At 47.0% G+C, this 27,438-nt stretch overlaps 3 protein-coding genes across 4 annotated transcripts; 2 read left to right on the top strand and 1 right to left on the bottom strand.

Annotated features, from left to right (window-relative positions):
* The first annotated feature begins 854 nt into the window (after positions 1 to 854).
* ATMIN (ATM interactor) lies at positions 855 to 11,271 on the top strand. Its single transcript, XM_075576731.1, has 4 exons — positions 855 to 1,118; positions 8,093 to 8,218; positions 8,670 to 8,869; positions 9,053 to 11,271. The coding sequence occupies exons 1-4, from the start codon at positions 924 to 926 to the stop codon at positions 10,824 to 10,826; spliced, it is 2,295 nt and encodes a 764-aa protein (XP_075432846.1). The 5' UTR covers positions 855 to 923; the 3' UTR covers positions 10,827 to 11,271.
* Positions 11,272 to 12,782: 1,511 nt separating this feature from the next.
* On the bottom strand, positions 12,783 to 15,561 carry C19H16orf46 (chromosome 19 C16orf46 homolog). Of its 2 annotated transcripts, none has more exons than XM_075576729.1 (3): positions 15,436 to 15,561; positions 14,372 to 14,581; positions 12,783 to 13,963 (listed from the first exon to the last, which is right to left on the bottom strand). In XM_075576729.1, the coding sequence occupies exons 1-3, from the start codon at positions 15,448 to 15,450 to the stop codon at positions 12,941 to 12,943; spliced, it is 1,248 nt and encodes a 415-aa protein (XP_075432844.1). In that variant the 5' UTR covers positions 15,451 to 15,561; the 3' UTR covers positions 12,783 to 12,940. The 2 variants fall into 2 exon arrangements, with proteins under 2 accessions (XP_075432844.1, XP_075432845.1); XM_075576730.1 differs by having other exon boundaries at positions 15,369 to 15,489.
* A 6,994-nt stretch (positions 15,562 to 22,555) lies between these two features.
* On the top strand, positions 22,556 to 24,660 carry LOC142469940 (protein phosphatase 1 regulatory subunit 3D-like). Its single transcript, XM_075576728.1, has one exon. The coding sequence runs from the start codon at positions 22,637 to 22,639 to the stop codon at positions 23,501 to 23,503; it is 867 nt and encodes a 288-aa protein (XP_075432843.1). The 5' UTR covers positions 22,556 to 22,636; the 3' UTR covers positions 23,504 to 24,660.
* The last annotated feature ends 2,778 nt before the right edge of the window (positions 24,661 to 27,438 follow it).

Here is a 27,438-nt window from a genome sequence, read left to right as displayed (position 1 = left end):
ATATACACACACGTGCAATGGAATAAGGTTTAATTAATTCTGAGCTACGCTGTTGGGGGGAGATCATGTAACCAGGCAGTCATTAGTTACATTGTGCTCGTGCACAGCTAGATAGAGGGAGGGCAGGACTCAGAAAGGGGTGTGCCAGGGCCTCTTATATGCAAGGAAGAGGTTGAGCCTTTTGTAAGGCTGCGGTCCCAGTGACTGCTACAGCGCACGTGTGCGTTCAACCTCCGCTCCCCCAGTCAGGCCGGTCCTAGTTGGTACCCTGTCGCGCACCTTTCCCCTGCGGTGCGCGACAGGTTTTCAGGCAGGCTGTGAAACCTCAAAGTTTGAGCTCAGCCAATGAGGGCGAACCAGCCGTGGGATGTCATGGCCATGCCCCTGCAAACCCACCGCCACGCCCTCTCCCGTCGCAAGCGTTCCCTCAGACCGCGGTGTAGCGATGTGCATGCGCCGCCCCCACCCCCCCACCGGGCGCGCGTGCCGCAGTGCTGAATGGGGACTCACCCTAAGAGCAAAAATCCTGGTTACATTAGAATACATTAAAAATTGTCTTTAAAATTAAAAAGAAAATGCTACAAGTGTTTTCTCATAGTACAGAACTGATTTATTAAAACAAAACACACATGCAGGATATTCCTAGGACTGCAGCTTTAAGGTTTAACCCATGAGCGCTTTCCAAGGGGTTGCATCAGCGGTAGGTTACATCCTCAGCGCGGAGGGATATGACTAGCCAGGCGCAGCACAGTGTTGTGAGTGGCAACGCTCCCTATGCGTGACTCCGCCTTCCGTATGCAAATGAGCGGCTGTTCGACCAATTGGGGCGCGTCTTTGGCACCCTAGCCCCGCCCCCCGGAAGTGGCTCGCAGCGGCCTGGGAGTGCACGCTGTTGGTGCGCGGCCCCCGGGGGTTGCGGCTTGATGGCGGCCCGGGGAGGAGGAACCGGAGTCCGGCCGCTGCACTCCTGCGAGCATTGGGAGATCGTCAAGCCGTCCGTGAGCGAGCTGTCCCGGGAGGTTCGGACCAATATCCTGTGCACGGTGAAGGGATGCGGGAAGGTGCTGCCCAACCCACCGGCGCTCAACATGCACCTGGTGAAATCCCACCGAGTCCAGGTATGGGTGAGAGGGAGCGTGGGGAGGAGGGGGAGCGTGGGGAGGAGGGGGAGCGTGGGGAGGAGGGGGAGCGTGGGGAGGAGGGGGAGCACAGGGTGAGTGAGGGGGAGCACAGGGTGGAGGGGGTGTGTGTGAGGGGGAGCACAGGGTGGAGGTGGGTGAGTGAGGGGGAGCACAGGGTGGAGGGGGGTGAGTGAGGGGGAGCACAGGGTGGAGGTGGGTGAGTGAGGGGGAGCACAGGGTGGAGGGGGTGAGTGAGGGGGAGCACAGGGTGGAGGGGGGGTGAGTGAGGGGGAGCACAGGGTGGAGGGGGGGTGAGTGAGGGGGAGCACAGGGTGGAGGGGGGGTGAGTGAGGGGGAGCACAGGGTGGAGGGGGGGGTGAGGGGGAGCACAGGGTGGAGGTGGGGTGAGGGGGAGCACAGGGTGAAGGGGGGGTGAGGGGGAGCACAGGGTGAAGGGGGGGTGAGGGGGAGCACAGGGTGGAGGGGGGGTGAGGGGGAGCACAGGGTGGAGGGGGGGTGAGGGGGAGCACAGGGTGGAGGGGGGGTGAGGGGGAGCAAAGGGTGGAGGGAGGTGAGGGGGAGCAAAGGGTGGAGGGAGGTGAGGGGGAGCAAAGGGTGGAGGGAGGTGAGGGGGAGCACAGGGTGGAGGGGAGGGGGAGCACAGGGTGGAGGGGAGGGGGAGCACAGGGTGGAGGGGAGGGGGAGCACAGGGTGGAGGGGAGGGGGAGCACAGGGTGGAGGGGGGGTGAGGGGGAGCACAGGGTGGAGGAAGGTGAGGGGGAGCACAGGGTGGAGGGAGGTGAGGGGGAGCACAGGGTGGAGGGAGGTGAGGGGGAGCACAGGGTGGAGGGAGGTGAGGGGGAGCAAAGGGTGGAGGGAGGTGAGGGGGAGCACAGGGTGGAGGGGAGGGGGAGCACAGGGTGGAGGGGGGGTGAGGGGGAGCACAGGGTGGAGGGGGGGTGAGGGGGAGCACAGGGTGGAGGGGGGGTGAGGGGGAGCAAAGGGTGGAGGGAGGTGAGGGGGAGCAAAGGGTGGAGGGAGGTGAGGGGGAGCACAGGGTGGAGGGGAGGGGGAGCACAGGGTGGAGGGGAGGGGGAGCACAGGGTGGAGGGGGGGGTGAGGGGGAGCACAGGGTGGAGGAAGGTGAGGGGGAGCACAGGGTGGAGGGAGGTGAGGGGGAGCACAGGGTGGAGGGAGGTGAGGGGGAGCACAGGGTGGAGGGAGGTGAGGGGGAGCACAGGGTGGAGGGAGGTGAGGGGGAGCACAGGGTGGAGGGGGGTGAGGGGGAGCACAGGGTGGAGGGGGGGTGAGGGGGAGCACAGGGTGGAGGGGGGGTGAGGGGGAGCACAGGGTGGAGGGAGGTGAGGGGGAGCACAGGGGGGAGGGGGAGCACAGGGTGGAGGGGAGGGGGAGCACAGGGTGGAGGGGAGGGGGAGCACAGGGTGGTGGGGGGGTGAGGGGGAGCACAGGGTGGAGGGAGGTGAGGGGGAGCACAGGGTGGAGGGAGGTGAGGGGGAGCACAGGGTGGAGGGGAGGGGGAGCACAGGGTGGAGGGGAGGGGGAGCACAGGGTGGAGGGGGGTGAGTTAGGGGGAGCTCAGGGTGGAGGGAGGTGAGGGGGAGCACAGGGTGGAGGGAGGTGAGGGGGAGCACAGGGTGGAGGGGAGGGGGAGCACAGGGTGGAGGGGGGTGAGTTAGGGGGAGCTCAGGGTGGAGGGGGAGAACAAGGTGGAGGGGGGAGGTGAGTGTGGGGGAGCACAGGGTGGAGGGGGGTGAGTGAGGGGGAGCACAGGGTGGAGGGGGTGAGTGAGGGGGAGCACAGGGTGGAGGGGGTGAGTGAGGGGGAGCACAGGGTGGAGGGAGTGAGTGAGGGGGAGCACAGGGTGGAGGGGGGAGTGAGTGAGGGGGAGCACAGGGTGGAGGGGGGGAGTGAGTGAGGGGGAGCACAGGGTGGAGGGGAGGGAGTGAGTGAGGGGGAGCACATGGTGGAGTGGGGGAGGGGGAGAACAGGGTGGAGGGGGAGCACAGGGTGGAGAGGGGGGGAGCACAGGGTGGAGGGGGGAGTGAGTGAGGGGGAGCACAGGGTGGAGGGGGGGAGTGAGTGAGGGGGAGCACAGGGTGGAGGGGAGGGAGTGAGTGAGGGGGAGCACAGGGTGGAGTGGGGGAGGGGGAGAACAGGGTGGAGGGGGAGCACAGGGTGGAGAGGGGGGTGAGTGAGGGTGAGCACAGGGTGGAGGGGGGTGGGTGAGTGAGGGGGAGCACAGGGTGGAGGGGGGGTGGGTGAGTGAGGGGGAGCACAGGGTGGAGGGGGGTGGGTGAGTGAGGTGGAGCACAGGGTGGAGGGGGGGTGGGTGAGTGAGGGGGAGCACAGGGTGGAGGGGGGGGGTGAGTGAGGGGGAGCACAGGGTGGAGGGGGGGGTGGGTGAGTGAGGGGGAGCACAGGGTGGAGGGGGGGTGGGTGAGTGAGGGGCAGCACAGGGTGGAGGTGGGGGGTGAGTGAGGGGGAGCACAGGGTGAGGGGGGGGTGGTTGAGTGAGGAGGAGCACAGGGTGAGGGGGGTGGGGGAGGGGGAGCACAGGGTGGAGAGGGGGGTGAGCACAGGGTGGAGGGGGGGAGCACAGGGTGGAGGGGGGGTGGGCTAGTGAGGGGGAGCACAGGGTGGAGGGGGGGTGAGTGAGGGGGGGTGAGTGAGGGGGAGCACTGGGTGGAGGGGGGGTGAGTGAGGGGGAGCACTGGGGTGAGGGGGAGCACTGGGGTGAGGGGGAGCACAGGGTGGAGGGGGGGTGAGTGAGGGGGAGCACAGGGTGGAGGGGGGGTGAGTGAGGGGGAGCACAGGGTGGAGGGGAGGTGAGTGAGGGGGAGCACAGGGTGGAAGGGGGGGTGAGTGAGGGGGGGTGATGGAATGGGACATGTATGTCTCTAAAGCTGCGTTCATAGAAGGGGGAGCCGCGCTCAGCGCTGAGGTTCGTCTGCACAATCAGGAGCGATTGCATGAACTAGCAGACGAGTCAGCGTGCGCGATCAGGAGGCGGGGCACTGACGTCACTGGGCCAATCGCCCACGAAGCGCCAACAGCGCTGTGACGTTGACGCTGCTTCGCTCTGATTGGAGGTTTGGAGGTCATGTGACCCCTTAGCACGCCTGAAAGAGATATTAATCTGTCTCTGCAAGTGCCTAGCACCCCCGAGCGTACGGACTTCATTGTGCTTGTACCAAAGAGTTAAATGTCACTAGGCAATGTGCTTTGGTTACAGGATAGATTGTAGAACCATTTACGTTGATGGAAAAAGGGGCTAGTGGGCCAGATTTATGGGGAGATAAAGTATGAGCTCAGTTTTAGCCATATACCAGTTCACCAAATGATTGTGTGTAGAGAGAGCGGCTGCATTTCTGCGCCGCTTGGCGCGTCGGCACAATGAAAATGAATGTGTCCACTTAAGTTTAAACTGCTGCTCCAGAGACTGGTGACACCTATGAATTGGCATATTCCAGTGTTTATTCTCAAGAATGCTGGGGACATTACCTTTGTCGCCAGAGATCCGGTAAATGAATTACAGAGGCCTTGCGCGATCCCCTGGCATTTAATTAAAATGTTTTGAGGAAGAGCATGGCGCCTCTGTAAACGCCACCCCCCTCACCCCCAGTTTGCGCACCCCTGGTTTAGTGTATACGCTCAAACTTTGCAGGGTTCGTCAGTTTTGCAGTTGTACAGCGAATCGGAGATTATATCCAGTTTGTAGCATGATCGTTTACAGTTGGGAGAGAATGTGGGTGTAACAGTGTGTATATATGTGGGTGGTTCAGTCTTCTTGATTCCTGACTCCAGTCAGTAGTGTTATTATATTGCAAAAGTTGTCACGTTTTCCTCCTTGACACCTTTCACACACAACTACTAGCATTAAATGTACCTTAGCTGCATATCCCCCTGTCCCACCTTATAATGTCAATATCCCAGTATTCTATTATATAATATTCTGCATCATCTCGTGTGCTGTATTAGGCCTCGATTATAGTGCATGCTCCGCGTGACGTCCCGCTTGCAAACCATGCACTAGAGGCGACGGGTAGGTGTGGCGGAGGCGTGGCCATGATGTCACGTGAGCGGCTCGCCCTCATTGGCTGAACCGCTCACGTGATGTTGCCGTCGCCCGGGGAAAAAAATCAATTTCTGTGATTTGTTTAAAATTTGCGCGCTTTGCACATCTATCGTGTACACTAGGTGCGCGCTCAATTACTTGGTCTTGGCGGCACGCGCCAGCACTTGCGCGCCCCATTATAATCACGGCCTTACTGCCACAGCTGAAGGACACTTATTGGGAGTTTGAAAGCTTGTGTACTGTAAACTAGGGTTTCTCAACGGCTACTAACAGGCCAGGTGTTCAAGATTTAAATTTAGCATTGGTTGAACTTGAAGGTCATGTCTTTTTTTTCAACCTCATCTATTATGTAACCACTGAAACAGCTTGTGTAGGTATGTGTTGCCTTAAACCTGTCCTGTTGGTAGCCCTTGGGGTCGCAATGTGAGCCCTGCTCTAAACCTCCTGTTGATCCAGTGAAAGGTATAATTTGAATACTAACCTAGTTACCTGGGTTAATCCCACAATGCTGAATATAGTAACAAGTGATTGTATAAGGGCTGTTATATAGTGGGCGCGCATGCTCCGCCGTGCGCGCGGCACTTATAATTGGCTGTGGTTAGTCAGGCTTTTCTATAATAGGGCCGCTCGCGCGCACGGCAGTGTGCATGGAGCCGGCCGACCGACAGATGAGAAGATGGGGAAAAGAATCTTTTTGCGCCGCTACCGGCACTGTGGTGTGTGTGTGTGTGTGTGTGTGTGTGTGTGTGTGTGTGTGTGTGTGTGTGTGTGTGTGTGTGTGTGTGTGTGTCAAAGTTGCAGGAGAAGGAGTGGCTCAATGAGTAACGACACAGAGTTTGAAGCAGGGGAGCCTGGTTCAATTCACGGTGTTGGCTCCTTGTGAACTTGGGCAAGTCCCTTTATCTCCCTATGCCGCAGGCACCAAAAACATAGATTGTAAGCTCCACGGGGCAGGGACCTGTGCCTGCAAAATGTCTCTGTAAAGCGCTATGTACAACTAGCAGCGCTATACAAGAACATGCTATTATTATTCAACATGTTTTTTTTTTTTTTTAAAGTATTTTTTAATAAATTATTAACTCACATATATACACACACACACACACACAGTACCTTCCAACCGTCGCTCACAGCATACACACAAAAAGTGTGCGTCACGTGCACGCGCGTTCGCACAGGCGCGCGTGCGCACAATATATTACGGGCCTCGGAGGTCTGTGATACATTTGATGTGTTCCGTGTTGGAGGCGTCTGCTCATTACACTGCTGCAGGTAACCACACGAAAGGAGTTATAAAATGCAGCGATTACCGCGCATGTCTGTGCCTGTACCATCATTACTGCACAATTCAGCCATGAACAAGTGATGACTGAACCCTTTAGTTCTTATCTTGTCGCAGGAGAATGATTTTGTACCCCACAGCTCCTGAAGCCTGCCGGTGTGTTTATAATGTGCATTGATGCATGCTTGCAGAGTCATGCTAATTGGCTGAGCTGCATCTGATGTTGCACTAATCTAATCTTTGGAGCTCCGATACTGGTTGCCAGGGAAGGTCTGTCCTTCAGTAACCTGACCCCAAGGCCGGTCTTTCTCTCATTGTTGCTGGCCAGATACAGTAGCACAGACTCAGTAAGGTGATACAGGGGAATGGATGTTCTGACATGGTTGGCTCTGAGATCGCCGTCCTTGTTCCAAGTTTGTACTCTAGGAAAATGCTACATTTAGCTGGCGAGACGTTGCTCAGCTGAACATAGCACAGCAGTGTCTAGAATTTTGATTGTTATTGTGATTTCCTTAAAACATAATTTTTTTAAAATCCAAATATATCTGCCTGTTTTTTTTTTTTTTTGTAATTGTCTACAATTCACATTAAAAAAAAGTTTGACTAGGTATCTATCCATATCCATCCCTAGATTTGCATGAACTATTTAACATGCCCTGGCTATAACACTGATTGCTGCAAATAATCCTGTTAGGATTTAAAAAAATGTTAGAATACATTCCAGAATAAAAATACAAGGGGGGAAAAGTAGATGATCAACCTGTTATGACCTGGAATCAGTAATTCCACAAGTCTTGCAACATTTTGCTCAATTGTCACAATGTTACAGGATTTCAAAGAATAAAGAGAAACGCACATAGGGGGCCAGTATTACCCTCGTGAAAATGCCTGTCGGAGCAGTCACTAGAAAACTAGCATTCGCCCACGCTGTACTCCAGTGTTATCAGGGGTTATACGCAGTGGTCTCCAAGCTTTTTAGTACGAGGGACACATTGTATATTCTACACATTTTCACGGGCCGTGTGTGTGTGTGTGATTGTTTGTGTGTGTGTGTGATTGTGTGTGATTTTTTTTTCAAGTTGCTGCGGCCCGGATAAAATCTTGTGGGGGGTCTGAGGTGACCCCCGGGCCGTAGTTTGGAGACTCCTGGGTTATGGGGATAATCTGCCCCAAATGTTACATTTGTTTTTACATATCTGGAACCTCCAAAGCTGAACCGCTCCAGTTTTAGCTTTGGGGACCCCTCCATTCAAGATATACTTACTGGAGAAAGTCCTGGTGTTTCCTCATGGAGAATTAAATATGGCTGCCAGTGTCATGCAATAGGTAGCCAAACCAAAGACAGCGCAGCTTCCTATTGGCTTGCGGGTTCTGTGAGATTTGGTGGCCATATTTTCTCCCCAGGAGAGAACTTGACACCCAGTTCCAATAATGTGAAAAAAAAGAAAGCGGGATTTCTGCTTCACTTTTTATTGTAAATTTGGCGTTTGATAATTGAACTTAGTTTGAACTGAATTTAGTATTCAACTAAACTTTTCTCTTTCCTACCTTTTAGAATACTGCTCAAATAACTTCTTATTTTACTCTTCTTAGGATGGAACGAGCAATCCCACGTTACGGAAAGATTTAAAGGCATCCCAGAAGTTATACTGCTGTCCGATCGAAGGGTGCCCCAGGGGAACAAACAGGCCCTTTTCTCAGTTCTCTCTTGTAAAACAGGTGTATATAAGTTAAAAGGGCTTTATAGTCTTTGTGGGGCTCGTTATGGAATAGAAATAAATGGAACTTGGGAAGTACTAATATGTATGTATAAAATGAGCATAACTCACACCAATAAAAAACAAATCTTGATATTAAATACTTATTGGGGCAATGTTAAGTAAATTGTTTTCTTCAGCTGAGACGCTTTTTTTTCTGGCTTGTCTTGTTACCCAAAAAAGTTTGTTTTTTTGCCAAGTTAGTGTGCTGCTCTTGTAATAAAAATGCAAGAAGGAGGCTGTAGGAATACGAACAAGCATTGAACAGAACATTCTTATTCACCTGAAGAGCTTATCTGTTATGAAAATAATCTTGACATTCATATTTTCACGTTATCATGCCTGCTGCGGATGGCGTTTTGTATAGAATTTCTTTTTTTCTTGAAAGTAGCAATCCTGTTGATGTATTTCAGCACTTTATGAAAATGCACGCGGAAAAGAAGCATAAATGTGACAAGTGCGGGAGCTTGTACGGCACAGAATGGGATTTAAAGCGGCATGTTGGGTACTGTGGGAAGATCTTCCAGTGCACCTGTGGGTGTCCTTATGCCAGCAGAACAGCACTGCTGTCGCACATCCACAGAACTGGCCACGAGATCCCTGTTGAACACAGGTGAAAGCTATTTACAAAATCTAAATGATTGTCGTTAACCTCAACTATCTGTTGTGAGGTTTTTGTTTTCCTCATACTATCCTCCTATTTTCTTTAATTCTTCTGCTACTTTGTTTCCGTGTTTTTCATGCAATGTTATTTTTGATTGCCAAGCCTTTAAAATATTTGCTCCATCTCTTCCAGAGACCCCCCTGGAAAGAAAAGGAAAATTGAAGCATCCGTGCAAAACCAGAAGGCTGCAAATGAAAGGGGACTTTTCAAGCATGACCTATGTACAGTTCATGCTACTCGAGACCAGGAATCGGCAGAGGTAAAACCACTGCCTTATGGTGAAGGTTTCAGCGGCTCTTGTGTTATGGAGAACACGCCCTGGCATTCAAATCCCACTCGAAAGTTGCTGCTACCAAAGCCTAAATTGGCTCTAGTTAAACTCCCAGTAATGCAACTAGCTCATTTGCCTGTTTTAGTTCCATCTTCTGAATGTTCTATTAAACCTATGGTAGTTGCATTTAACAGTCGGGGATCTGTTATGACTACTGTACAATTACTCCCTCAGTATAATGGCACACTCCTGCCATCTCTGGAGCCTGAAGCTTCCTTACCTACAAATATTCCTTTCTCCAGACATGTAGATTACACTACAGTTGGACCTGCCAACTCTTATGTGCAAGTGAACTTGAATAAATCCCTATCTAGTACCATGCTGCCCGAGATGAGTGATGTCGCTCACAATAACAGAATCACGTTGGACGTTCAGACCGATTTATCATATTTTGCTCAAAATATAGTGCCAGAAACCACCTGGATTTCCAATGAATCTTCCGTTTCCTCTTGTTCCCAAACAGACTTATCATTTAGTGCTCAGATGTCACTGCCCATCAGTGTCGAGACCCAAACACTACAGTTGAATTCTGAGGGACCGTCTTTCTTGGGGGCTCGAAAAGAAGCTTCTGTCAATGCTTGTTTCACTTGCGGTGTTTCTCAGGAGACTCAGACTAAGAGTGTTGATTTGTCAACAGATAACATTGTACAAGTAGACCAAGCTGTCATGTGTGACAATATTTTTAGTGGTGTTCACTCTTCTTACACAGTTTCAACGCAAACAAGTCAGGCAAAAAACAATTTCATCCCTGGAACTTTGGACCAAAATGTACTAGATGCGGATGACCTCAAGGTTATGAGGGATGACTCTCTGAAATCCGCACCTTTTATCGGTTTCAACACACACAACACTGCATTCCCATCACAAAACATGGCTGATAATCAAACTCAAACAATGGAACTTTTAAGTGACCTGGAAAAAATCTTATCTGATAATATATCTGGCCAGTCCGGTGAAACACATTTATCAGCAAGCTGTACACACAACCCAGGCATAGATTTTGACATAGATGAGTTCTTTTCTGCATCCAATATCCAGACCCAAACTGAAGAGAGTGAGTTGGGGAATCTCGCCTCTGAATATCTGGACATTGAAACACAAACAGACTTTCTGTTTTCATACGACTCTACCCAATCTTACTCTAACAAAGGAAACGCTAACCTCATGGGAATGGAGATGTTTGATACGCAGACACAGACAGACTTGAATTTCTTTCTTGACAACAGTTCTCACTTGCCTTTAGGTAGCATGCTGAAACAGTCGAGCTTTTCAATAAGCACCGACTCCTCTGATGCAGAAAGCCACCCAGATGTAGTTTGTGAGAGCAAAAATATTGCATGTCACAACCTGGAAGGTCAAGTATCGCAGAACAGTGCTGAGACTCAGACTACTGATACCTGCTGTGAAACTCTAGGAAGCTTATTCCTTACGAGCAATGAGACCCAGACTGCAATGGATGACTTCCTTCTTGCCGACCTGGCATGGAACACCATTGAGTCTCAGTTCAGTTCTGTAGAAACACAGACTTGTGAGGAGTTGTTCTCCTTGTTCTCTTCTGAAAAGTCAGATAACTGATCAGTTCACCTCAGAGTTGGTGATGCCGATAGTAGTGAATGAGCTATCTCCAGCCCTCAAGAAGAAAACCCTTTTTTGGTTCTATTTAAGGCCTTGCATGTCTTACTGTGGTGTTTGAAAGAACAGAAATATTGTATGCATTAAGTGTCTTTACAAACTGATATCTGAGACATACTATGTTGACTGTCATATCACATCTCTCTAAAATCGGCTTCTACAGGCAGATATTCTGTGTTATGAGTGCACTTCATGTGGACATTTTAAATTATTGTGATCTGATTAATGCATGGCTATCTGTATATGCCATATTTGTAGAGGTTTGGTCTATTTTGTATAATGGCTGTTACACATAGAAAAGCACTTTATTTATTTTATTTTGTTGTAAATTATTTATACAGTGATAAAGAATATATCTGGCAAACAAAAAAAAAATCTGTGTCTTAATCTAAGAATGTCAAAGTTGTTTTTGCTAAATGGTTTTAAATATTACACGCAAGATTATGATGCCTAACGAGGATAAAACCTTAAAAGTGCAAGAACTTTCAATGCCACAAGGAAGTGTGGCATGCAGAATTGAAAGTCCCATGCCAGGTATGGCATGCTTTCAGTACAGGAAGTTTTACAAGGACTATCCAAATATTTACCCACTTTTAAAAATATCCAAGGATGCTATTGTTCTAACTATCGCAGCAATTATTTATTTGCCCCATGTTCTCAATTAGAGAGAAAGCAAATGCCAACAATTACAATGTTTGAATGAAGCATACTGAGACATATTTTGGAATACTTTTCATTTAATGTCATTCTAAATGTAACTTAACTAGAAATGAGAAAACAAACAAGCTTGCTTGTATAAGAATTTTTATTACAGTATAAAAAAAGGTAATAAAGCTCACTTGCATGTGAGAAAACACCGACGGGCGGCAAATCCTCCAGTCTCGGCGTCCTGCACTGAATATCAGAAGTGACGTCATGCGCACTTGGAAGTTTTTGCCTCCGCTTTCTCGTCTGCTAGCAAAAGCTTCAGACAATGAGGCTGCCACTCTCTCGACCCGCTCCTCCTATTTGGTTCTGGCGTCCGCCAACAAACATAGACTGGCCAAACAGCGTCTGGCTCTGTGCTAACATTAGGGTGCCCATCTCATAGCCTTACGCGTTTTACACACTCGGCTTGACAAAGCCGAGTGTGCAAACGCATAGGGCTATGAGATGGGCACCTAGTGTTAGCACGGAGCCAGAAGCTGTTTGGCCAGTCTGTTTGTTGGCATATGCCAGAACCAAAGAGGAGCGGGTCGAGAGAGTGGCAGCCTTGCATACCCCAACTGGGACCAGCTGAGAGATCTCTACACTCCACGATCCTTGCGCCCGTGCTACCACACGCCCGCCGGTGTTCTCACGTGAGCTTTATTACCTATTTATATTGTAATACATTTTTTGTTATACAAGCGGTGCTTGTTTTTCTTACCCAAGGTACCCCCCTCCAGGGGAACTTTGGACTTATTCACCTAAGCCCGTACAGACTGAGCACGCTGTTTATAAGCCCTTATTTATCCAGAAATCTGTATAGTTGAGCACAGCACAGTTGCATTGTGTATGTTTTTACTTAACGATAGGTATGGTAAGCAACACTGCTATATAGATCAATAAGGCTCATAGGCTGGGATTCATAAAGTCACAATAAGGAGCTGGATCCTATTTTAAATGCTATTGATTTCAATTACTGTTAACACATGATTGAGATTCAATACCCCCTAATCGGAGCTGAATAAATGCCAACCCCTGTGTCTGATCTCCCTATAAGTCTGATTTATAAACACTGGTTGATGTACAAAACACAAGGAATAATATTTTACAACATGGTATCTGTTAATACTGCAGAAATGAACTGGAAGAATATTTTCATAAAAATCTGCTAAAATATGGAAAAGGACTAAAATAGTAAATGTTCCAGGCGCATTTATGAATATTCAAATTTTATTGGCACTATTGTCATACTATACATACAATAATCGCAGAGGTAGTTAACTGAAGTAATACTGTTTCCACCTAAATCTTTTATTAGGTTTTCTGAATTGATAACGGTCAGGGAACTGCACAAGATAAATTAACTCCGGTTACAATGGTCTGTAATGTATCACTGGTATTTCTACTCTTGTAACTGTTAGGGGAGGCAGAAGTGGGCTTGTAAGCAGTGAGGTCGTCCCTGATTTTGCTCTACTTCTTAACTTGGCCTCATTAAGATGTCTGATATCCTGCCTCATATTGCGCTTGTTCTGTACTACTCTCGTATGCAGAAATCCCACTGACGTAGGATTGGCACTCTGTTTCAAAGTAAGAGCACTGGGAATAGCTGTGCTGGTTTTATGGTTTAGAAATGAGCACTCCCAGTGCAGTTCTGTGTCTCTGAGAGAGGTTTTTGGAGTACAAGGAGTGACAAAAGACACCAAATTTGGTACGTTTAACTCCTCTCTTGGCAGGTCATGCATTGCCTCAACATGTCTCCTCTCTCCCCTCAGCTCCGTTTTGTTGATAAATTGCACATTCGGGTGATTCCCTAGAAAGTTCTTTGAGGGAAGCTTCTCAAGGTGATGGACCAGAACGTCTTTGTTTTTCCTCTTTGGTGGATCTATATGACCATTGCAAGCTGCTGCTTTGAGGGGAGGCAGTACTACAGCTGAAGTACTCATCCGCAAATCCTTGGTATCACAACTACTTGCACAATTTGGGATGACCAGAACGGGGCTGGCTTCCGTCATCATGAGCGGAGACGTGCAGCTTTCTGAATCTTTCTCCTTACCTTGTTTTTGTCCTCCATGGAATACGTCGGTAGAGGAGGCTTTGTCACAAGAGGTTTCTATTTTGGAAACTACTGTAGCAGAAGAGCAGTGATCTGTATAATCACGGGGGGAGTCCTCTGCAGGGGGTAAACCATTGTGTGTAAGTAGGTGTTCAGCGCCTGATATCTCAGTGAGAGAGGCATCTGTTGTAGTTTTTGTTTCCAGGGTCCTGTTTTTATCTGTGAGTTGACACATCTCTAAGCAAAGGATGCAACTGGGGACGCCTCCGGGCTTACGTTTTTTTGGTTTCGTCTGAGGCTGCAGACAGGCAGTTGGAGAAACGGTACCCCATCCACACACCTGCAAAAAGAGAGAGGAAACTGCAGTAAACCAAAGAATATAAAACATGAATGTGTAACATTTTAGATTTGTAGTTGGCAAGATAATTACCACTCTACCCAAGACTAAATCTGATTTATTTATCTCCAGCAAGTCTTAGTTAACCCTTTCTCTACCAGGGGAGATGGAAACACATTGTTCTTTATTATGACGATCCGAAAGTGCAATACAAATACTAACATTCAGTGCATCGGCTAAATCTTATACAAAGTATTAGTTACTTTAGTCTTATATTTAGCTTACGATTGTCTTGATAATAGATTAATACATAGTATAGACAAAATAGGTTGCTGGCCCGAAGAGTTTACGATCTTTTGCCTGGTGCTTAACACACACAGGGACCTAAAGGGAATGAATGTCATAACTTACGGCTTCTTCCCATCCTGTTCCAATAAACGACTCCATTGATTTCTGATCATCTTCCAAATGTTTATTGCTGATTTCCACAAGTGTTTCAGTAAGATCCTTTTCCGTTTGGCCTTCCTTTACAAAGCAGATTTTTAACTGAATTTCCTCTGTCTCCCCAGATTTGTCTAAATTTATTTCTTCTTCACGGGCAGCCATTGTTCTGAATTCATTCTGAAATTGAAAGTGACTGTTAGTCTAGCACTATTTTAATAGTACAGATGAGTACTTGACACATTAGTTTGATGTAGTTTATGAATTAAGTTATTTATTGCACAATTACAATACAAGGGTCAATTAAACTGTTATTCTAAGTGGTGAAAGTGCGATGAATTCACAAACCAAAACGTCCACTCTGTTCTTAATTTGAAGAATGTTATTAAAAAAAAAAAACATCCGTTATATTCTTATAGAATAAATTGTGTTCGTTAACTATTTAGGGTGGCAATAGTAGACACGGCTATTGCACCCCATGTTTCAATCTAAATAATAATGGCTCAGGATTATCCTCAGGCTGTCCAAAACAAATATTTCATAAAAATTGCCTTCCACTTTACATTAATATCACTGTATAATTCAAACAGGCATGTTTCCTATGGGAGGAATGTTGATTGTAAATCATGTGATGAATAAGCGGTGTGACTGATTTACTGGACTATCGCGTGTGTGTGTATAACATTTTTTTTTAATGTAAGTGGCATACAATAACAAAGGGTTTCTGTGGGTGACATTAATAATGAGTGTATTACTAGGTGAGGTGATTAAGGTGCTCTAACACCAGAGATTAGCACTGAAAATATATTTCCCCTCTCCATCACATGACGCTGTATGGGGACCCCAGAGCACCCCCACCCACCCACCTAACAGATCCCAGCACCCCCCCCCCCCCCCAAACTGACCCCAGCAGCCCCCCCTCCGATATCAGACCCCGTTCGGGACCCCAGCTCCCCCGGTAACAGACCCAGCTCCCCCGGCCTCTCCAGCATGAGCCTGCTCTGGATCCCCCTCCTCTTTGCACCAAAACAAACCGCAGCCGTTGCCATGGGATACCGCCGGGGACACGTGTGGATGACGGAAGTGACGAAGGTGGGCGTGTTCCGAGGTGACCCTCCAGGCTGCTGACCTTGGTTCTGATCAGAAAGTGTTGGGCTGGGGGAGCTCACTGAGAACAGCTCACTCACAGGGAACCTCACTCACACACAGGGAACCTCACACACACACAGGGAACCTCACACACACAGGGAACCTCACACACAAGAAACATTACTCACTGAGAGCAGACTCACTCGCTCACACACAGGCACAGGGAACCTCACTCACTGACAGCAGCTCACACAGGCACAGGGAAACTAACTCACACAGGGCAGGCTCACTCACACACATGGAACCTCACTCACACAGGGCAATCTCACTCACACAGGGCAGTCTCATTTACACAAACAAACACCCACACAAAGCAGCCTCACTCACACAGGGCAGTCTCACTCAGACACTGAACCTCACTCACACGGGGCAGTCTCATTTACACACACACACACACACACACACACACACACACACACACACACACACAACCTCACTCACACACAGGGCAGTCTCATTTACACAAACACACACACACACACACACACACACACAAAAGCCTCACTCACACATGGCAGTCTAACTCACACACAGACCCGGAACCTCACTCACACGTGGCAGCCTCACTCACACAGATACAGGGAACCTCACACAGGACAGCCTCACTAACACACATACACACATGGAACTTCACTCACACAGGGCAGCCTCACTCCCACAGAACCGCCTCACAAACAGACACAGGGAACTTCACTCACACAGACACACACACACACACCCACACGGAACCTCAATCACACAAACAGGGAAACTCTCTCACACAGGGAACCTCACAGAGGGCAGCCGCACATACAGGGAACCTCACTCACACACACAGACACAGGGAACCTCACTCATACAGGGCAGTGTCACTCAAATGCACAGACACACACACCGTACAGCCTTGCTCACTCACACAGGGAACCTCACTCAGGGCAGCCTCACACACACACACAGGGTAGACTTACAGAAGGGAGCTCTGCACTCACTGTTGGCAGCATGTGAAGTGTAATTTTTATTCCATAAGAATGTATTACAATAACGTGTAATTTTCTATTTACAGAAAGTCCAGCCGTGGATATTTGCTTCTCTCTTATTGTTGTGAATAATGTAAAAACAGTCACATTACCTGAAATAAATGCTGTGACACCATAGATAACAATGCAAACTTTCTGGACCACATAAGCCAGAACCGAGCATGGAGCGGGTGAGGTTCTGCTTGTAACCACTGACTAAATCACAAATCATGTTCCTAGTCCTAAAGCACCAAAATAAACCTAAAAGTTCTATGAGGTAGGAAAAAGCATTATGTACATAACATTGCAGTACAACATAAAATAATACTAAATATCATATTAATATTAATATTAATAATATCATATTAATATTAGTTTCTTATGTGAGAAGCATTCATTATGTTATCCTATATGTACACAGCATTGGACACAGTTAGACAATACATACAATTAATTCCTCCACAAACATCTTGCAAACAAATTTTCCCTTGAGACAGATACAAAGATGGCAAAGTGACTTGACCACATATAAATGTATCAATGTATCTAAAATTGGAGTCCCTGTCTGTAGAGGTCACACGGCTATTCCTTATTAAGGCAAGAAGGTTTTATTGACCACCATATAATACAGTCAGTCACCTGATGACAACCATTAATGAATCACAAATATGCAAAGCTGAGAACCAAAAATCAATTGTGTTTGAGTCCATAGAGATGAGCTTCTCTGAGCCTCCATTGGTTTATTTCCAGGGACTTCTCTGACAATCAAGTGTCAAAAGGTCAGCCAGATGGTGACTGACAGTATAATGATCAATACATCCATTTCCCACTTGCAGAGCAATGAGTCCTCCGGCACACATGGGGTTAAAATGCAGATCTCCCCATGTTTGAAATAAAAGAATCCAAACCTCTCTTCCAAAGTCTTTCACCGCTGCTGTCACTGGGAGACTTGTCTCGTGCCCCCCTGGGCCGGCCTATAAAAGGAGTCACTGGAATATGACTCTGAAGAGTCTGTGCTAGCCCAGGTCCAACCCTTATGGATTTGTTACCACAATGTTGTCACTTTAAAGCAGGTTAATCAGAAAGATACAAATCATGGCAGAAGAATGTATATGTTACAATTGAGCGTAGCTTCCAGTGGTGTCTGGTAGGGACGGGGTTATCCGTAAAGATGGGCAAATCCGCCAAAATCCGTTTCCCGGATTTTCGCTGATGTTACCCTAAAAAATCCGTTTTGCGGAGTCAAATCCGCAGACGGATTTGCTCAGTTTCAATCCGCGCGGATTCATCAAAAACCGTCATTGGATGCAACCTGTGGACGGATTTGTAGAATCCAATCCGCGGATTCATCTTAAGGCCGTGCTTATAGCCCCGGCGACAGCAACGCAACGGCGTGATGTCATCCGTCACAATAGCGATTTCTGCATATAGTATAGGAGATAAGAGACTGCGACTGGGTGGCGGTGGCGTGGCCATGAGTGGTTTGCCTTCATTGGCTGAACCGCTCACGTGCTCATGGCATCACGCGGCGGTCGCCGAAAAAAATCAATTTTCATTGACTTCAGCGATTTTGGTCGCTGTGTCACGCGGTCGCACCCGCTAAAGGTGCACACGATGGATTAAATCGACTTGTTTTGACGTGACGCGCTGTCTCCAGGACTATAAGCGCAGCCTAAGAATCCGCCAACAGATTGCTAAATCCGCGTATTGGATTCTACAAATCTGTCCACAGGTTGCCGAATTCGTGGAGTGTATGGGTAATAATATTTAAAAATCCGCAAATCGACCTTTTTCAGATTGATCCGCCGAAATCCGCGGACCAAAGGAACTGGACGATCCGCTGCAGATCCGTATATGCCCAAAATATGTGCCCATCTCTAGTTATAGGCAGTTAGAAGAGACTAGCTATTTTCTATGTTCATTTTGCCCTCTTTTTAACTAGATGGCAGTAGTTATTGCAGTGTGAAGGCATCAGCCAGTGGATAAAGGTTATAGCAAAATGACCGCTAGTTCTGTTCAGATGCCCAACAGAACGGTTTTGATTCAAATGAATGACTTTGACATTCAAAGTTACATGACTTCCTGATGAAGAGCATGACTCCAAATGTGTCTGAAACCCAGCCAACAGCCAAGCTACTGTATGCCCAGTGTCTACACACCAACTCATATTTGCAGCAAAACAATTGCACCAGATGCTTTAAGGAAGAACATTCTTATTAATCTGCTTTGAAATGCCTTGTTTAGCACACTTCTGCCACATTACATTTAACAACGCACAGGCATTTATGCACAAAACACAGAATCAAATAAAAATCACAAGCAGGAGACAATAGATGGTAGAAAAGTTAGAAGTTTTGTGTTGATCTTTGTGCAGAGGAATGAGGTACGGAAATGTTAAGTAAAATAAAACAAAACTAAATTATATCTAAACTACACATTTAAATAAAGACGTGTGGCAGAAAAGGTATTTTTTCCCAAACCTACTCTTAACAATGTAATAGTCACTATCACTATATAGAGATGCTTGTTGAACAATGAATGGAGGCCTTGCCACAGGTTTCCCTGCTTCTCCCCTTCTTATTATTTGCAGGTTTCTTTCCGTGCACATTCTGAGCTTCTCTAAGCGGGGGGATCTTTATTATGGGTTTATGTGTTTTGCTGTGTTAACGTCATTTTTATGTCACTTTATGTTCTTTTTAAGCTATTCATTTATTCTTCTTTGCTGCAAAGTTCTTTGGCGTAATATAAATAAACAATAACATAAGAGGTTAATATGTTTGCAGTTCTAGCTTCACAAATGTCATTTGTTAGAATTCAGACTTTATTATATAACGTCCTTGATTTATTCACATAAATGTGCTTGCCAATGTGGGGCTATGGATGCTTGTATTGGGTTTCCCACTGTACACTTTGGTTTCTTAGTAACACACAGTTCAAGTATTCACAAATCTGGGGTAGAACAGCTATTGGTTGCTACATAGCAGAGCAGTGACGTCTGTTCTCAAAGCAGTACAATATACAGTATCCTTAGCTCTGTCCTTCATAAATGCTCATTCATTCTACAAAGTCAGACAGCTATTGCAATACACAAACACATCATAGCACAGGCTGCCTCCTGGGCTTGGGAATATGTGTTTCGGGCAAAATGCTCAGTATAATAATAACATGCTTTAACAGTGTGTTATAGGTCTCTACAGCATTGAAAAGGTTAAATGCCCATGGCTATACTTCTTCATTAAGTACAGTGCTTTTAAACATTTGAAAGCAGCTGACATATTGATGGGGTTCAGTAATGTAAGTTTTCAGGGAAATGCAAGTTTTGGTCAGTACTAATATTAGTGAATAATAATATTAACAATAATTCATTGTTCCTGTATTTGGGATCCTAAGTGTTTGATTAACCTAATCACTGTCTACAGGGGTATTCTCACAAACTACTCTGTCCATACAACATATACACACTTTTCATATGAATTCAGATGTAGATTTGGAAGGTAGATTACTGTACATCTGACTCATTCACGGGATATTACAGTTTGTGAAACTGATTGAGGAAGCCCTGTGTATTTACCTTTATCTTGGGTAGGAGTCTAGGAAAATGCTGATAAAGAAACAAACACACAAAAGAGAGGAGAGAGAGAGAGAGAGAGAGAGAGAGAGAGAGAGAGAGAGAGAGAGAGAGAGAGAGAGAGAGAGAGAGAGAGAGAGAGAGACAGAGAGAGAGAGAGAGAGACAGAGAGAGAGACAGAGAGAGAGAGACAGAGAGAGAGAGACAGAGAGACAGAGAGAGAGAGAGAGAGAGAGAGAGAGAGAGAGAGAGAGAGAGAGAGAGAGAGAGAGAGAGAGAGAGAGAGAGAGAGAGAGAGAGAGAGAGAGAGAGAGAATGATATTGCAACATAGATTAATAATATGGAGAGAGAGAGAGAGAGAGAGAGAGAGAGAGAGAGAGAGAGAGAGAGAGAGAGAGAGAGAGAGAGAGAGAGAGAGAGAGAGAGAGAGGAGAGAGAGAGAGAGAGAGAGAGAGAGAGAGAGAGAGAGAGAGAATGATGATAATGCAACATAGATTAATAATATGCAGAAAAATATATCAAATTAATAAGGTGAGAGGCATTTTAAGGGGAAGAGATAGTCAAGGAAAATGTTTTATGCTATGTGATCGGAGCTAATTAAAATCTCCACTAACCGGCAGATATCCCCTTATGTGGAAAGCTTCACTGAGGAAATAAGGATGTGCAGGTTAGAAAGCGTATTGTCAGCAGAAGACTTAACACTTGATGGTGTAACATGGAAGTCACTAACCATCTCACTGTTTGTACAAATATACAATCACTACAGTTCTTATGCTTTGGGTGAATGCATATTGCAAAATGTACCACATACCTCTATAAGTAAAGATAATAATAATAATAATTACAGCTCTTGATTATATGGACAAGAAAAAGCATTACAACTTCAGCACACACAGATCTCATTCACTTCTGCATATCTCTGTCCAGCGGAAATGCTGTATTTAGTGAAAATATTCTGAGGAACAAAATAGCATGGAAACATATATTTTAATGCTCTTTATCCAATCCCATTATTGTTCAGACACATCTAATTTGTGATAAGTAGCTGACGCCAATTCCAGGCCGCATCGTGCACTGGGAACATGTTTATTGCATGTATGTTGCTCCAATGTTACAGTGTGCAAATAATCCACGAGAAGAGGCAGAGGAGCCATGGAGAGCAGGGATTTGCAGTCAGCAGCAGAGTGCCTGGGGAAGGAGCATTGATGCTGATGAGAGGGGATGTGAGCAATGTTAACCCTTCTAGACCTGGACGTGCGTGCAGCAACACTGCTGCCCAACATTAACCCTCACACCGCCTGCTAATGCCTTGGTCTAAATTCTTGGGAGCTGAGCACATGGAAAGTAAATAAAGGGGAAACATGCATTATTACACGCTCCTCCAAAATCGGATGCCAAGCATAGAAGGGGTTAATGAGAGATTCGACATACACTTTGTAACAGAAAAGGGTAGGAAGAAATGCACTAAACTTTCTGCCCTTGGCGCAGGATGGGTTAATGCAGCCCCTTCTTGACTGCAAGCTCCTTGGTGCAGGGAACTCCTTCATCTTGTCTCTGTTTGTTTTAATATATATGTACTCTTTTGTCATACAGTGTTATTTCCCGCTCTCCCGTATTGTACTGCGCTACGGAATATGTTGGTGCCATACAGATATCATACTAATGTATTCCTAGCAGGAGAGCTGATCCCTCTTTAGCAATAAGAGGGTTAATGAGTTATATACCACTGAGTGGCTTAACAAGAAGGGCAAGACCTGATGTGCACTGGGAGGGTTAACGAGTCATACATTGAGTACAGTATTGGTTGGGTGCAGTGTCACTCCCCAGCACTGAATGGGTTAATGAGTGTGTTACATTAGATGGGTGCAGCGCCCATTTCCCAGCACTGAATGGGTTAATGACAACACCAGCATGGAGTGGGTTAATAACAGCACCAGTATTGAGTGGGTTAATAAATGGGCTGGCATGTTATGGGTTAATGAGTGGACTGGCATTTAGTGGGTTAATGGGTGGCTGCCATTGGATGGGTTAATGAGTGGGCTGGTACTGAGTGGGTTAATTAGTGGGCTGGCACTGAGTGGGTTAATGGGTGGGCTGGCAGTGAGTGGGTTAATGATTGGGTTAATGAGTTGGTTAGCACTGAGTGGGTTAATTATTTGGCTGGCACTGAGTGGGTTAATGAGTGGGCTGGCACTGAGTGGGTTAATGAGTGGGCTGGTACTGAGTGGGTTAACGAGAGGGTTGGCACTGAGTGGGTTCATGAGTGGACTGGCACTTAGTGTGTTCATGAGTGGACTGGCACTGAGTGTGTTCATGAGTGGTCTGGCACTGAGTGGGTTAAAGAGTGGGCTGGCACTGGATGAGCTTGTGGATAGAGACTCCCCTCCTCCCCCTGCGCTGGTAGGAGCCGTGTGAATGAGACGGGGAGGAGGAGGAGGAGAGATTCCTGCAGGGAGCTGATCTGCGTCAGCACGTCAGCCCCGGACTCATCCCCTCCGCCTCACACCGCTCACCCACAGCGCATGGACACCATGCCCACGCACCGCATCCTCCTGCCCCGCAACTTCAGCTGCACCGCCGTGTTATACGGGGACACCCCGGGGCCACAGGAGGAGGAGGACGAGGAGGAGGAGCCAGCGGGGAATCCCAAGGAGCAGAGCAAACCCCCCACCCGGGGGAGGGAGCCCACCGTAGTCCCTCAAAGCCCCACTTCGCGCAGGAGAGCCAAGTCCCTACCCACCCCCGCGGAGCGCAGGCGCTTGGAGGTGGCCCCGCGGAAGAAGGAGGTGCGCTTCGCCGACGCGCTGGGTCTGGAACTTATTTCCATTCGGCATTACAGCGACGCGGAGCTGCCCCGGGTCCCCTACCACGTGCTGGCCGGGCTGCGCTGCGGGGAAGCCTGCCCCGCGGGGGTGGGGCTTAGCGCGCTGCTGCTCCGCGCTGCCCCTTGCCCCTCCCACCTGGAGCCGCTCTTCCCTGAGCCGGGCTCCCAGGCGGGATTCCTGGAGAGGGTGAGGCAGCGCAGGGTGTGCCTGGAGACCGTGAGCACCGACCCCTTCAGTGTCAGCGGGGAGCTGCGGGTCCTCAACCTGTCCTTTGAGAAGGAGGTGACGGTCAGGTACACCGTGGACTCCTGGGGGACCTCTTATGAGGTGACAGCCACCTACCTGCGGGGCTGCAGCGATAGGTACACGGACCGCTTCTCCTTCAAGCTGCTGTGCCCGGCGCTGCTCACCAAAGAGGGGGAGCTGGAGTTTGCCATCCGGTACCGGGTGTGCGGAGCCGAGTACTGGGACAACAATGACGGGGGCAACTACAAGGTCAAGAGCCACAAAGCCACAGTGTCACCACCCAAGGAGTTTGATAACGCGTGGATCCACTTTATATAGGAGGGGGGCAGCAAGGTAGCCCTGTGATATTATTAGGCAGAATGGTGGGGCAATTCTGGGTCACAATCAGGCAGGGTGTGAGATCAGTGAGGTTAGGGTCAAATGGAAGAGTGAAGAAGACATAGAGCACTCATTAGAATAGTAGGCACTCATCGTTTGAATTAGTATTTATAGTAATAGGGAACTCATTGGGGTGATTAGTAATTAGAATGAGGATAACAAAGCACTCAGTATTTAGATTCCTATGTAGCCCAGCGTATAGGTGTGAAAGTGATGAAGATCCCTTTAACTTTGGGTTCCAGACCTGTCTCTTGATAATGTGTTGGAACAGCGAGGACTTCTGCCTCACCTCCCAGCTGGCACCTTGAAGACTTCCATCTCCAAACCATGGCTTTCCCTGCACAGGAAGTCTCCCACTGGCTTGTTCATCCTATTCTTCGGTGCATTTGGGATCACGGAGCTTGTGTGTGCAGATGAGGATCACTAATTTGTGGGGCAGCTTCTATTTTTTTTTAATATGGGAAGGAAATGACTGCAGTGTTTTTGTGTTGATTAACTGTATGTTCCCTTTGCAAATGTCCAGTGCTTTGGTGTTTAATTCTGTAGTCACACGACCCTAGGATCAACACTTCACCAATAATAATGCACATTTAGTCATTTAAATCTAAAATTTGCCATTATGCTGTTAGTATTTAACCCATTCATTGTCAAGAGAGGCCAGAAACCCTGTGCATAATTGACCTCTCTGACAGTGAGGTGTTTAACATACCCTGTATCTATGAATTACCAAGGTTTTTTTTGTCAGTGGCTGTTCAAACCCAACGATCCCCTTTCCTTTCACATTTGGTAGTCAAAGAATTAATTTAGTTCACAACATTTCTATTCATAATATTTCCTACGTGCAATGAATTGATATATTTCACTGTCTTCCCAGTTCTTGGACTTTTCCTTTGGCTATTTAAATGACCAGTGGGCGTCAGTGTATATATTACTTTGTTACAGAACAACTCAGTGTTCTGGGGACAGACTCAGCCAGTCCTGTTTCTGCAGATCTCCTTCTGACCTGATCTGTTTCCTGTTCCCCTCTTTGATATCTATTGAGATGGAAAAATGTACAATCTGCTCTCTGAGTTTGTTCATAAAGCTTTGGAACCGTTCATGTGTGCGGTCCACTCGCGGGTAACCCTGTGTTTCTACACGAGCAGCATCTTCAAATGGCCTTTCATTGTCCATTTTAGAACTGACATGCCAAAGAACCCAAGGCCGTAATCAGAAATAATTCAGATGGGTCTTAGGGGAGATGGAAAAAAAGCTTGTTGTATTGCAGGTCTTTTGCCTGGACTCAACACAATGGCGAGGTACCCCAAACTGATGCTAGCAGCACACTGCTGGTAATTACAGTACAGATTTCATTTTTTTAAATCCATATCCTGTAACTCAGCACTTATCCCCCAGATTCATCAAGCTCCGTTACCTGAGATAACATACCCCGAATGGGCGGTAAAAACTGCGGCCTTGGATAGGCGCTTTACCCCGTAACGCAGCTTGATGAAAAACCTGGTTGGCGTTTTGCCTCCACTTGGAATATACACCTGCACGTTTTAATGATATAAAGTTGTACCCTTCCCTTTTATTTATTTTTTATTTTTTACCCATTTATGCAGTCCTTTTGGTGTGTGGCCAGTAACAAATATAGCCAAACACTTGTCCTATATTATAATCCTCTCCGCTGATACCCAATTGAATGCTGAGGCTTTTTTAAGCAGGTCAGTGCTGAATAATTGATTGTTTTTGTACTACTCATTACAAGACTACAGAAAGCTGTTCTTCCCGCAAAAGGAATATTCAGCGACGAGGAAAGATGTGCTTCCACTTGTGTGTTGTAGAGATGTTATCTGTATCACTAATCACAATAGTGTCACAACACATTCCAGATTTAGCTTGCTAATGTTTGCACTATATACCAAAAATACCATAACATTATTACAGCCTGTGATATTCTCAATAGACAACATAACAGCATATTCTTCCAATGGCGTAGCCGCCATGAATAGCTTTCATTTGGGGTTGTGGACCCCCCCCAAAATTTTATTAAATAAATATGACTTCTATGGCCGTGATTATAGTAGGCGCACGACAGAGCACATGGAGTTGCGCGCGCCTTTCGCCTGAGTGTTCTGGGCACTCAGATCGCTCACAATAGGGGGCGTGGCAGACGTGTCACCAGCCTTGTTAGCCCTCATTGGCTGAACCGCTCAAGTGACGCGGCCGCTGCGCGGAAACACAGAAATACTTGTCTTTTGAAAAATCTGCTGTGCGTCACTTTTCAACGCGCTCACGGGCACTATGGCTGGCCTGTATCCCTGCTGCACTTTGTTCGCACAGCGTGCAAAATTGCACATGCCATCGCGCTCACTATAATCGTGGCCTAAGGGACACTGATAATAAGTGAGACTGCCTTCTAATGTGTGAGACTGAATTCTAGGGTGCGTGACCGCTCTTCAATGGATGAGACTGCCTTCTAGTGAGTGAGATGGCTTTCCAGTTAATGAGACTGCCTTTTAGTCATCCAAAATGCATGCAGGCCCCTTTTGGCAGTTACCAGACATCCACTTGACATTGTCCTGTGTGCAGTAGGCTGACTGCCTTACATGGGATACTAGCGCTGAGCCATTGTGGCGCTTCTGCTTCCGCCTTGTTACCAAGAGCACTGATATGAAATTGCACGTACGCATGAATTGGGGAGGATGGGAAAGGAAATGATTTCACACATCTTCAGACACATTTATTGGCTTGCTTCACATTTTCAGCATTGACAATAATGACAGGAGCTGTCAGAATGGCTTGTGAAGTTAACCCCTTCGGAGCCAAGGACTGCACTGTAACTCGTTGCAATGCGTTCCTTAGCACTGAGTGAGGTGGGTGGAGGATATGGGTAGAATTTAATGTAGTAGTATCTGTCATCATGAATTATTCTTCGTGTAGAGTATTTAAAGTGGCAATGCAAGTAGCTTACATTTTCTTTAAATATATGCAGCCTTTGATTAGCTTTTATTGAAAACTAATTACCTAAGCTGCCATTCAATTAGTTCTCCTGTGATCGATCAGCAAAATCCTGCTTATCAGGGTTCACTAAATGGCTGCCTTTCAGTTTCAAATCAATCCTTCAGTCAGTGTAACTCAGCAGCTACAATGTATCCGGATATTACTAAGGTAACATTATCTATTGTTACAGTTTACAGCTCAAGCTGCTGGGAACATTGGCAACAAATTCTCACAAACAGGAAAGTGTTACAAATATCTTGCACTGCTGGGGAGGTGCGTTATATAACCTACTATAGAAATCAAAGGATGCTCAGAATATTAAAACTTATTAAAAATGGCATTAAGAGTTGAATGAAAAAAAGTAGTATTATCTAATACTACAGAACTGAATTATATTAAAAAAAAACACACACATGCAGGATATTGCTTTGGATTTCTCCTTTAAACTATACTGGGCCTGAGAGTCTGTCCCTCAGGAGGAGAGGAAGTTCATTTATCATTTGTCCTGTCAGTCACCAGCTGCTCTTTGACATTTTTTTATTACATATAACCCTCCGCAGGGTATGGTGAGGTCACCCTTGTGAACCTCAAACCTCCAAATTACAATTGATTTTTGGACGTCATATATGTGAATATTTGCATTTAATACAGCGATGTCACAAACATCTTTTTACCTCAGTCACACTCATTTCTGACTGTTGGATTGTTAAAGTAATTTTTTTTTTTAACCAAATAGGCCTCATTTTGGACAGAATGGCAGTGGATGTGTTACAGTATGTGAGTTTAGAGACTTGCATTTTGTTTAATCCAATGTTTAATCCAATGTTACATTTAATCAGAATTTTCCTCTTTTGTATGGTCATTTAGGAGGAGATTTTGATGTCTGGGCC

This window comes from Ascaphus truei, chromosome 19, assembly GCF_040206685.1.
Source record: "Ascaphus truei isolate aAscTru1 chromosome 19, aAscTru1.hap1, whole genome shotgun sequence".
NCBI classification, from domain to species: domain Eukaryota; kingdom Metazoa; phylum Chordata; class Amphibia; order Anura; family Ascaphidae; genus Ascaphus; species Ascaphus truei.
Note: the sequence above shows the minus strand (reverse complement) of the source record. Positions and strands in the feature narration are given on the sequence as shown.

Bases quoted from the DNA above. Each gene is read 5' to 3' on its own strand.
- C19H16orf46 (XM_075576729.1), bottom strand. The intron at 13,964-14,371 runs GTAAGTTATGAC...CTCTTTTTGCAG, and splicing joins GAACAGGATGGGAAGAAGCC to GTGTGTGGATGGGGTACCGT.
- LOC142469940 (XM_075576728.1), top strand. From the start codon at position 22,637: ATGGACACCATGCCCACGCACCGCATCCTCCTGCCCCGCAACTTCAGC.
- ATMIN (XM_075576731.1), top strand. From the start codon at position 924: ATGGCGGCCCGGGGAGGAGGAACCGGAGTCCGGCCGCTGCACTCCTGC. The intron at 8,219-8,669 runs GTGTATATAAGT...GATGTATTTCAG, and splicing joins AGTTCTCTCTTGTAAAACAG to CACTTTATGAAAATGCACGC. The intron at 8,870-9,052 runs GTGAAAGCTATT...CATCTCTTCCAG, and splicing joins GAGATCCCTGTTGAACACAG to AGACCCCCCTGGAAAGAAAA.